At 35.0% G+C, this 12,469-nt stretch overlaps 1 protein-coding gene across 1 annotated transcript in view; it reads right to left on the bottom strand.

Annotated features, from left to right (window-relative positions):
• The window catches only part of AQR (aquarius intron-binding spliceosomal factor), a 51,373-nt gene that overhangs the window by 27,146 nt on the left and 11,758 nt on the right, over positions 1-12,469 (bottom strand). The window contains exons 10-17 of the mRNA XM_058162173.1: positions 11,998-12,062; positions 10,853-10,969; positions 10,255-10,368; positions 8,159-8,262; positions 7,103-7,205; positions 5,597-5,717; positions 3,929-4,070; positions 1,450-1,628 (exon numbers count right to left, since the gene is read on the bottom strand). Of these exons, the coding sequence (XP_058018156.1) occupies positions 1,450-1,628; positions 3,929-4,070; positions 5,597-5,717; positions 7,103-7,205; positions 8,159-8,262; positions 10,255-10,368; positions 10,853-10,969; positions 11,998-12,062 (945 nt within the window). The remainder of the gene's footprint in view (positions 1-1,449; positions 1,629-3,928; positions 4,071-5,596; positions 5,718-7,102; positions 7,206-8,158; positions 8,263-10,254; positions 10,369-10,852; positions 10,970-11,997; positions 12,063-12,469) is intronic.

Below are 12,469 nucleotides of genomic sequence, written 5' to 3'. Positions count from 1 at the left end.
CATTTCAGAAGGGAATGGAAAGGGAGAGGAGAGAGTGAAGGAAGAAAGTAGGTAGGCAAGAGAGAGGTAGAAAAGGGGGAAAGGAGAGCAAGAAGAAAGGGAAAGAGAGAGGTTAGAAAGGGTGGAAGAGAAGAGTGGGGAAGGAGGAGAGGAAGTAGAAAAGCGAAGGAGAGGAAGGATGAAGAAAGTAGAAGAAAGTAGAGAAGGGAGGAGGAAAGGTTTGTTAAGGAAGGAAGTGGTAGCTGGGCAGGTCCGAATAAGTAACAAATGAAAGTTAATGACTAATGTTGAACAAGAGACTGTATATTGAATAGGTTGTTGGAAAATGGAAATAAAACTTTTTTATTAAATATATATATATATATATTACAATTACACTAAATTTGTTCTGTAGTAGCAAGTAGCAATAGTAGAAAGTAGCAATAGAGTCACAAAAAGCTGGATTAAAATTAAGAATATACTTTTGATTTTAACAGGAATCCCCCTTGAATATATATGTATCTCCATCTAATATGGGGGTTGTTAACATGTGTGATACACACACACACATGTATCAATCAAGGAAGCACAGCTTGCAAGTTCTTCTAATATAGAGAAGCAGAGTTATCTCAATGTTCCTTTCCTTTTTTTATATAAATTATGTCATTTCCACATTCCATACTTAGTTCAGCAAGATTAGAACTTTTATTAATGCCCATAAAATGCCCAGTTGATTTTTGGATCTCTCTGTGGTCATCTAGCAAATGATTTTAAAAGGTTATGTTCACATTATTTTTCTATTTAATTAATTTGCCTTTCGGTAAATGGATCATGCTCATAATACTGTATATTCAACCATGATAGCTGAGATGAAAATCCCAAATTATATGCAGATTATCAGTCCTGGCCCTGTCATTCTTGAATGTTCTAGTTCTGCCTTGTTTACATCCTGAGGGCTTCCCTTGCTATCCTGTTAAAACAGGATTCTGGATTGTGAGAAAACATATTAAGCTGATCTTCCCATTCAATAGAGTAAAATAGGAACAAATGTAGTAAGTGGAGACAGGCATAAGCCCTTCCGTGACTTAGAGAAATAACATCTATATAGCATGACCCTATCAATAATTCAAATGTCAGCCTGGGAAGATGGATATTGATCCTTGATTCTTGATAAAAAAATTGTAAATCTAGAAATTAGATATATTTTACAAAAAATTTAATTATTTTGTAATGTTTATGTGGTTTGCCATCTAACATTTAAAGTTAAAAATAATTATCTATTCGTGACTTTGAAGATTACAAACTGTTCAAACTGAAGGACAATATACAGAACAGAAATAACATTTGACAATTCGTACCATTTACATTTTACTGAATACACTATAATGGTTTTTTACAGGTTTAACATTCATTTGAAATGAATTAATGACCTCTTAAGGATTTGATATCAACCAACACACTCAAACATACCTTCCCATTCATCTTTGATGTTGTCTCTAATATTCAAGTTAATTGTAACATCTGCACGGACTCTCATTGGCCAATTTTCTCCTATGTTTGGCTTTGCCACCTCTATGATGGTGAAAGAGACAATGGGCTGTGCCATTCGAGCCCATCCACCAAAGACAATACCACCATATTCTGATTGCCTAATAACCAAGATCAGAAATAAGAAGCTGTAAACCTTTGGACACAAAAAATCCCTCATTACAAACTTTTTCCAAGGACTGAAATTCCTTAAAAACAACTCTAGAAACAAAGCATAAGAAATAACCCATGGCCTTCAAAGCATGTTTTCATCTAAAAAGCACCATAATTAATCTAATCTAATCTGAGTAATTACACCCTTTCCCATAATCTGGTCCCGTAAAATTCGCTTTCTAGGTGAACATGAGAATAAAACAGAATGAAATCCATTCAACGTTCTTCTAATTTAGTTAATTTCCCATAGCTAAAAATAAAAGGAATGACAAAACAAAAAGCATCATAGGCTTAGAAAATCATTTTTAGTACAGGTAGTCCTTGACTTATGACCACAAAAATTTATGTTGCTAAGTGGGACATTTGTTAAGTGATCTGGCCCCATTTGATGACCTTTCTTGCCACAGCTGTTAAGTGAATCACTGCAGTTGTTAAGTTAGCAACACAGTTGTTAAATGAATCTGGCTTCCCCATTGACTTTGCTTATCAGAAGGTCACAAAAGTTGATCACATGATCCTGGGACACTGCAACCATCATAAACATGAACTAGTTGCCAAGTGCCCAAATTATGGTCACGTGACCATGGGGCTGCTGCAACGATTGTAAGTGTGAAAAACAGTCATAAGTCTCTTTTTTCTATGCCACTGTAACTTTGAACGGTCACTAGACGAACTGTTGTTAGTCAAGGACTACCTGTACATATCTTTAATGTAACCACTGTGTATGTTACCATGGTTTCATCCTACTGACACTATCTTCAATGTCTTGTCTGATTTCATAAGTAGACTCCAGACGAAAGAGGTTGAAATTTCTCAGGAGGTAATCATGAAGAGTTAGAAACTGTAAATTCAATTTTGGGAGGGCAAGACAGCCTGGAAGAAAAAATGGATGGGAAAAGAATTTATCTCTAGTTTCTTCTGGGAATTATTTTTTTGTATTACATACTGCAGCTGCAACTCTATGCTATTTACCAGCAAGCAAGTCTCACTGAATTCAGAGGAACAATTTCTTTAGAGTAGAAATACAGAGAATTACAAGATCGAAACTTATTTTATCACATATAAAAGCATATATATTGTTCATAAAAAGGGCTCTGGTCAAATAAACACTCTTGCTGAAAGAAGTGGAACAGATTACATGCACTAACTTCCTCTTTCAATGCAATCTGTGTTTGAATCAGGAGACTTAAGCTATAACTCCTACAATTTGTACTTCTGAATGGACCCAGCTGAGTTGTACTCAGTCTACTCTAAGCCCATATTCAAATACGGATTTGTAGACATATTTTATATTACATATACCCTCAATGTCAGTTTTAAATTAAAAGGTTAAAGATGTATGGATTGGGTTTGTACCCCAAATGCCCATTTATTGGACAAGGAATAAACAAAGGGAAATGTAGTCTCATTCATGTTTTAGGATACCTTAATCTACTTCATAGAGCATATACTGAAGAGGACCACTGTAATTGTCTGCCAGCACATGGATAAAGGCCTGGATAACATAGCCAAACTCTTAGGTTCCCTCCTTCTCTAATTATTATCTCTTAGAACTGTACAATATATTCCATTACCAGTATTTCAATTATTGAAATGGGATGGTTCCATTCTGCAATGTTCCAACCTGGAGTAGGCTTATCTGAGGTAGAACTATTTCTAGAACATTTGAAACAGGGGTGTCCAAACTTGGCAACTTTAAGACTTGTGGACTTCAACTCCTAGAATTCCTCAGCCAGCTTTGTTGAAGTTGAAGTCCACAAATCTTAAAGTTGCCAAGTTTGACACCCTGACTTAAAAGAACACAGTCTGAGGAAAATCATTTTTAGTACAGGTAGTCCTTGACTTATGACCACAAAAATTTATGTTGCTAAGTGGGACATTTGTTAAGTGATCTGGCCCCATTTGATGACCTTTCTTGCCACAGCTGTTAAGTGAATCACTGCAGTTGTTAAGTTAGCAACACAGTTCTTAAATGAATCTGGCTTCCCCACTGACTTTGCTTATCAGAAGGTCACAAAAGTTGATCACATGATCCTGGGACACTGCAACCATCATAAACATGAACTAGTTGCCAAGTGCCCAAATTATGGTCACGTGACCATGGGGCTGCTGCAACGATTGTAAGTGTGAAAAACAGTCATAAGTCTCTTTTTTCTATGCCACTGTAACTTTGAACGGTCACTAGACGAACTGTTGTTAGTCAAGGACTACCTGTACATATCTTTAATGTAACCACTGTGTATGTTACCATGGTTTCATCCTACTGACACTATCTTCAATGTCTTGTCTGATTTCATAAGTAGACTCCAGACGAAAGAGGTTGAAATTTCTCAGGAGGTAATCATGAAGAGTTAGAAACTGTAAATTCAATTTTGGGAGAGCAAGACAGCCTGGAAGAAAAAATGGATGGGAAAAGAATTTATCTCTAGTTTCTTCTGGAAATTATTTTTTTGTATTAAATACTGCAGCTGCAACTCTATGCTATTTACCAGCAAGCAAGTCTCACTGAATTCAGAGGAACAATTTCTTTAGAGTAGAAATACAGAGAATTACAAGATCGAAACTTATTTTATCACATATAAAAGCATATATATTGTTCATAAAAAGGGCTCTGGTCAAATAAACACTCTTGCTGAAAGAAGTGGAACAGATTACATGCAGTAACTTCCTCTTTCAATGCAATCTATGTTTGAATCAGGAGACTTAAGATATAACTCCTACAATTTGTACTTCTGAATGGACCCAGCTGAGTTGTAAGCCCATATTCAAATACGGATTTGTAGACATATTTTATATTACATATACCCTCAATGTCAGTTTTAAATTAAAAGGTTAAAGATGTATGGATTGGGTTTGTACCCCAAATGCCCATTTATTGGACAAGGAATAAACAAAGGGAAATGTAGTCTCATTCATGTTTTAGGATACCTTAATCTACTTCATAGAGCATATACTGAAGAGGACCACTGTAATTGTCTGCCAGCACATGGATAAAGGCCTGGATAACATAGCCAAACTCTTAGGTTCCCTCCTTCTCTAATTATTATCTCTTAGAACTGTACAATATATTCCATTACCAGTATTTCAATTATTGAAATGGGATGGTTCCATTCTGCAATGTTCCAACCTGGAGTAGGCTTACTGAGGTAGAACTATTTCTAGAACATTTGAAACAGGGGTGTCCAAACTTGGCAACTTTAAGACTTGTGGACTTCAACTCCTAGAATTCCTCAGCCAGCTTTGTTGAAGTTGAAGTCCACAAATCTTAAAGTTGCCAAGTTTGGACACCCCTGACTTAAAAGAACACAGTCTGAGGAAAAGCCCTTTCAGTCCTGGACCATTCAGACTGACAACTCTGAGTGACATAAGATTTTGCACCCACTATGTGCCTTTAGGGATGTAGATTTTCAATGATTACGTAAAAAGTCTCTTCTAGTTGCAATATTTAGTAAATGCATTGCCCTTGGAAATTCCTGTTTTCACTGTAACATCATAAAGGAAGCTCATGACTGCAGAAATAAACTATTCCTTCGTATTTTTAGAGAGCCATGCTTTCCTTCCCAAGAGGTCTTTAGCACAAATCCTAGGTCTTCATAGGCTAATAAAACTTAGAGAATTCTTCAGTAATCTTTGGGTTACAGAAAAATACAGGAAAATAAATATTCTTCACTAGCTTACTCTACTTTTTCATCCAACTTCTTCGTTAACTGTCTGTCTTATATATTTTTTTCTAGAACATACACCCAACAGGAAAAAAGGAAGCAACACCTTTCTATCTCAACGAATCAGGGAAGACAGCTATCCAAAGGAAATAGAATGAACACTTTCCACGAAGAGATTCACTTAATTTTTAAACTCATTTTCATAAAATACCTTCTTGTGTTGAGAAATCTAAATCTATTTCAGTAAGTTTTACCTTCTCCAGAATAGTATTCAGTTGGAACAATATTTTCATCCCAAATAATCTTCTCAGTGGGATACAGAGGCATCTGATTAAGCTGCTGAATTTGAGAAATTCTACGTTCATGTCGTGAGACCTAGCAAACAAAAACATCTTTATGAGTACTTGCAAATTGCTTGCAAATAAAATGTTCAGGTGCTGGAATTAACTTGGAAGCATCAAACAATTTGGTCTTGTTCTAGCCTATCAAAAACTTATCCAAATGTTAAGTTCTGTAGAAAAAGTCCTTCTGAAGATGTTCCTATGGTCAGAAGATTCTGACATGTTGGCTATGTTACTCCCAGGCAAGGGAGTAATTTTTTTACCGTTCTTTAAAAGAAAAAAATCTATAACAATCTATTTGTTTTGTCAAGCTTTTAGTTAATTTACGTGTTTTTGTAGATATGATATGTGTGTATTTCTCCTTTATAAACCGTCTTGAATATTTGTTTGAGTAGACAGGTTTAAAATAATTGTATCAATAACTGGATGCACAATGCATTTTGATAACTACATCAAATATAGACATGAGGTTGACAATATACTTCACTGGAGATAACTATCTTCAAAATTACTAGTAATCATTTTGACTGAATTTATTATAAGGAAAAGGTAAAGAATTGGGTTCTTTTAAAAATGTATTTCTCAACAGTTCATTCAAAGAAGCTAAATAATAACAGCACTGAATAGGAGGCCCGGGCTGGTTACAGAATACATGGCAAATGTCCACTGACACATTAGCAACATTGTAAAGAGATTCGGCTGACACCAAATACAAGAAATTGTTTGGAATGACAATGTCACACAATATTTAGCATGACTTCCATTCAATACAAAATGTGAACATAACTACAGCATGCTAGCAACTTGTCTACAATGTAAGAAGAGCATTATCAAACTACTATCCATGCAAACATTGTTTCCAAAATATTAACCAGTAGTTTTCTCACAGGACATACTGCCTTTGAAAATGCACATAACCAATAATTAAAAGCTGCTCAAATTAATAGCTATATCCTATGAACGTGATTTTCATATTTGAATTGCGCTGGATGAATTATTTCTTTCACTTGAAACATATACTGATGAAATAGAATTCTATTGCTTTTCCATTTTTCAAATGATCTTGACAATTCTTTGTGATAGTGAGATTTTAAGTATTTTTATTTTGTTCTAATAAGTGTGTTTATTAAACATAATTTAAAGATGGGATGCAAGTTGAAATAATACTGAAAATGATAAACATGGCATTTTTATAGATGGCACAACTTTTTGGACTTTTCTTTCGTACCACAATTTATTTACACTGTCTGCTCATCACAAATTCAGATTCTGAATGACCATCTGAAGTAACCCAAAAAGCTATAGGTAGACAAGGACATATACTATCACTTGTCAGCCTGTCATGAAGTGACATGCTCTTCAAAACCAAGACAAACAAACCTTAAAGAATTCATTTAAGCAAGAATAACTTAAACTTACCAATAGCTCAAGCAGAAAGCATTTTTCATAATTTGTATTTTCTCCTTCACGCAGGGCTGGCAGTAAGCAGAGATATGATGCCACCTGGTGGAGTGTATCTGGACTAAATAACAAAGAAATGTGTTAAGAATCATTCGGCTTTTATGAAAAAAAAAAGGCCTATTTATTTTGATATTTTCATTTACTTCTATCATAAAAAAGAGACCAGGAATGATCTGCTTGGTTGAACAGTTCCAAGTAGTAAAGTTATATAATAGTGAAACTGCCCATATTCAGTTGCTATGGTAAAGGAACCTACTATGCATACAGTACTTCATCAAGATTTAGTGTTATTTATATGAGCAAACTCATGTATGTAGCCAGGGAATCACTCCTAAATTAAGACTTGCAAAATTGATTTATCATTATGCTCAAACAGAAAGTGGTGTGCTTAAGCAATTGCTGGTTAATCAAAATAGAAATAATGAATCCAGTGTACACAGCTAGGTTCTTTTGTTTAATTGTAAAGACAAGCCAGATCATATATAATGTCAAACTAAATGTCAAATGAAGTCAAATGAAGACATAGGAACGTCTTCTTGAGCATATTCCGGCCTACGCACCTTATGTGAAATACTACACTGTGGTTATTAAATGCATACCAGACCATTATTGTGCAGATTCTATTTAAAACCAGCAGATAAATTACACTGCTTTTTGGTCATATAAATTACTAAGCACTATAGCTGTGAATTGCAATTAACAGAAATATTTGTACAGAATATGCTTTTTGGAAACTAGATATACTTTCCACTCTTTCTTTTAAACAGTAACAGAATTACTGCCCTAAATTAAAAAAAAACCAGTTTAGTTATACAGAACAGGGTATGAATCACAAAGTATTTTCATTTAAGCAACCATTTCAGCTGAAAATATATAATAAAATAGTCAAATTTTTGGCTTAAAGAGATGGCCAGTCATTGCTTAAAATATCCTGATCAACACGAAAATCAAGAATTTGCCATTAAATATCTACCCCAAAAAACCCTTAATCAAAGTATGATAATGATGATGTACCTAAGAGGCCCAAAAAACTTTAGCAGAGAATCACGTGTATCTACAGCAGATACATTTGAGAGGGCAAAACTGTAGAGTTCCGGAAAGTGTGCAAAGGCAGCTCTCTGAAAACCAATCAAGAATCAGGATTAGAATCAAAAATTCTTATCATCTACATAATTTGCAATTCATAAGACAAACTGCAAACCTCTGAGAATTAGCTAAATATCAACAGCAAATAAAACAATGCTTATTATAAATTTGTTTATTGCTAATCTTAGCCACTTTCATCTTCATTTACGCTTTATATTTATTGGATTTACTCATCATCCGAAATGATGACGGCTCTAGATAATATATAGCACCAAATTAATAACATTAATAATAAAATATTATATCAAAATATAATATAGATTAGCATCCTCTTCTAATCTGTGAAACAGCATGTACATTTTGATACTATATATTATTTTTTCAACTACTGAAATTTTCAGTCTATGGCAGTCTGTTCTTTTTGGGTAGTTTCAGTCTGGGAGAAGTTGGCTCAGTGGTTCCTCACAGACACCACAAAGGTCATCTCTCCCCACCCCGCTTTTAAAACATCTGTATGAAACCACTGGGGGAAGCCCTCCAACAATTTGGGTTTACAGTATGCTGATGATACCCAACTATACATTGCTATTCCAGACTGTGGGGCAGATGCTTCTGATATTCTACTCCTGGAGGATGTTAGGCTCTCGGTAAGACAGAACAGGCTCAAATTAAACCCAACGTTGCTATTCATACATCAAGGTTCTCCTTTGGTGCCAGTGTTATCCCTAACAGGAACTATCTCTGCAGCAGCAGCTTTCTAATTCGGGAGTGCTTTGGGACTTGTGGTTACTACTTGAACAGCATATGAAGGCTGTGTGCAGAGTGACTTTTGGTTAGTGACTTTTGGCTGGTACACAAATCGTGTCCTTACCTGGTGGAGGAAGACTTAAGTGATAGTCTCAGTACCACTGTATAAGTATTTGCAATGTGCTTTACATGCGGCTGTCTGGATATTACAATCAGTGCAGAATGTGCTCAACGCTTACACCTATATTGAGGGCCCTGAACCATTATGGGGAGATTTGGAGAAAGAGACTTCTAAAGAGCAGGTTCCATTCCAGCGGTGCTTCAGAAGTCTCCTTCCCTAAATTGCATGATATGAACTAGGAGGCTTTCAAAACAGTGAGAGAATGGAGCCCATAAGGAGAATGGCCTTGATAAAAAGCCCATGCCTTTCATAGTCTGAGTGTGCCTGTCAGTAATTGGTGAAGAACAGTGAAGGCAATTGGGACATTCTGTGGGGCAGGGAGCAGACCAAGGCCTCCCGAGCCTAGAAGGGTAGGGAGCATTCTGAAGCCTCCCTGGGCCATAGAAGCTTTGCACAATAGTTGGCCAAATGAATGGCTGAGATGGGGGAGGAAAATGTGGGTGGGGATAATTGAAACACCCCTGCAGTGATAAGTGCAAGTGCACTGTCAAGCACCCGAATTGGGGAACTGCAATGGCTCTTAAGTTTGTGCATAGATTGTAAGTTCTTTTGTTCAATACCATCATAATGTTGAATAATCACTGAATGTATGGTTATAAGTCAAGGACTACCTGTATGAGTATGCCTGTATCTAGATATGATTCAGATTATACAGAAGCAAATGAATACATTTCTTACGACGTATAATGCTTTGCAAATTGTACTTCAAAACATATACCCATGCTTTCAATTTCATAGCAATAGCAATAGCACTCAGACTTATATATCGCTCCGTAGTTACAGCCCTCTTTAAGTGGTTTACAGAGTCAGCATATTGTCCCCAACAATCTGGGTCCTACTTTTATTGATCTTGGAAGGATGGAAGGCTGAGTGAATTTTGAACCAGCCAAGATCAAACTCATGGCAGTGGGCAGTTAGGCTGCAATACTGCATTCTGTGCCACCATGGCTCTTTTATCATATCCTTTTATCTCAGCATAAATACTTAAGAATAAATGATATATAAAACAAGTCCTTTCCAAAACGAACTTTGATAAAAAGTTTTATTTTTAAAAAATCTTGAAAGAAATCTTAGAGAAGTCTGAAGGTCTAATTACTTGGAGGGAAGTAATTCTATCATAGTGAATTGTAGTCATTTCATTTGCAGTCAAAGCATTTCCAGTCTGATCATTAATTTCAAATCCAGTGTAGAATTTGAGCATGTCTAAAAGCTGGAAGAAAAAAAGTAATATGTGAAGCCAAATAAAACAGTAATATCATGAAAGTTTTATTCTAGTAACCGTGCAGTTTATAAACTGTCCAGATATTCACTAATTCAGGGCATGCTTGGTAATGTTTAAACAATAATTTATGAATAATGTGACTGGAAAATATTTAGAAAACTTTTATATTAGATTTTAAATTTTTAAGGCTTGGAAGTAATTTTAAAATGAATGTATAACTTGAAAATTGATCATCATCAGAAAAATCCAAACACAATTAGACTTAAACTAATAGTTACAATGCAAGGAAACCTTATTTGCTTCTATATAAGCATCACAAGAACAATCAGAGGCAGGAAAGATTGGCAGTAACTGTTACACTCCCAAATTCCTACCAACAGAAAGTGATGCTCACTTGCCCATTCTCACTTTTCAGTGAATTTCCACTTTTCATGAAATTCCAAGAAATTCAGTAAATAAAAGCAAGTCTCACCTGACAGAACAGATGTCCCTCTTTGTCCCTTTTTGCTAGGCTGGATAAATAACAATGTACAACTAGGTGGGAATCATCTAGTATAGTATTAAACCATCGCCGTGTTGGAAGCAGAGCCTAAAAAAGAAAATATCACACCCTACAATATTATGCAAGCCATTGTTTGATCACATTTATTACTCAAACACTAGTTAGGATTCAGAGCTCATTAAAAAGTGTGACTTGTTTTTACAGGTCTCTATTCTGAAAAAAAAAACAAGTCCTACTCAATCATTTATAGTGTGCTAATTTATATTGATAAAATATAAGAAACTAAATACTCAGATTTTTTGAAAGTGTAACAGAAATTAAATTAATATTTTCTGATGAAGATTGTAGCAGAAATTGGTACCTCTTAAACAGAGATAAACACTGTTTTCTTAGCTCAAAATCACACTAGGCCTTTGAGTGAAGTATAATTTACCAGTGTCCAAAAAATATCAAAAAGAGAATTAATCCAGAGATCAGGTGGTTAAAATATAACACTATTGATAACCACATAGGGCTGGTTTCTAAATGTTTGTATAATGGGTGTTGCTATAATTTTTATTATTATTCAAACACTAAAAGCATTTAGATTTTTAAAAATAGAAGATATTAAAAATTGGAATAATGCCTGGTACTGAATTTCTGTTACTGTTATTTTAAATTTCAGCATTTAGAGCAACAGTAAAGAAAACCAAGAAAATGCAGCAAATATTAACATTAGCAATCATAATTTAAGACCAATATTAAAACTCTTTTTTATGAAATACACACAATAAACTTATGTGCCATATATTGGGAGGTGAGGATGGATTTGGATGTGTTTGTATATTATCCCTCTAATCCTTAACCTATCTTTAAAAGCAGCATGGTTTGATTACCAAATTTCAAAAAGGACAAAATGCTAAAGCATACTTATGATACTGTAACATATAAAAATATGAAATTGCATATATTGCACAATAGGTTGAGAGGATTTTTTTTCTCCTCACAATACTAGAATGAACAATGCTCACAAATAACTTGAAAGTCTATTCAAAAAGCTCTTACAGTGAATAAGCTCTAACTATAGCCTAGATGATTTTGTAAAAGAACTAACATTTGTCTTATAATTGCTTTACCTCTAAATCTATCATGAATTCAATAAACCTTTCACAATAGCGCACTTTATCCATACAGAGGGCATCTAGAAGAAAACATAGACAATTATACATTATCTCAAGGAACTTGGTGGGATTGTGGTTAGAATGCAGCATTGCAGGCAAACTCTGCCCACAGTTCAATCCTGACAGGGCTCAAGATTGACTCAGTCTTCCATCCTTCTGAGGTCAGTAAAATGAGGATCCAGATTGTTGGGGGCAAGATGCTGACATTGTAAAACACACAGAAAACGCTGCAAAGCACTATGGGGCAGTATTTAAGTCTAAATGCTTTTGCTATCTCCTTACTTTATAAAGATAGCAACCTTACATGTAAAAATCCAGAGGCTTTCAGTCAGATTGGCTGAAAATTATGAAAGTCGTTGTCCCAAAAGATGTGGAAAGCACTAGCTTGGGAGTAGAGCCAAAATTTCATCCAGAAAACTCTGACATT

This window comes from Ahaetulla prasina, chromosome 1, assembly GCF_028640845.1.
Source record: "Ahaetulla prasina isolate Xishuangbanna chromosome 1, ASM2864084v1, whole genome shotgun sequence".
Lineage (NCBI taxonomy): Eukaryota > Metazoa > Chordata > Lepidosauria > Squamata > Colubridae > Ahaetulla > Ahaetulla prasina.
Note: the sequence above shows the minus strand (reverse complement) of the source record. Positions and strands in the feature narration are given on the sequence as shown.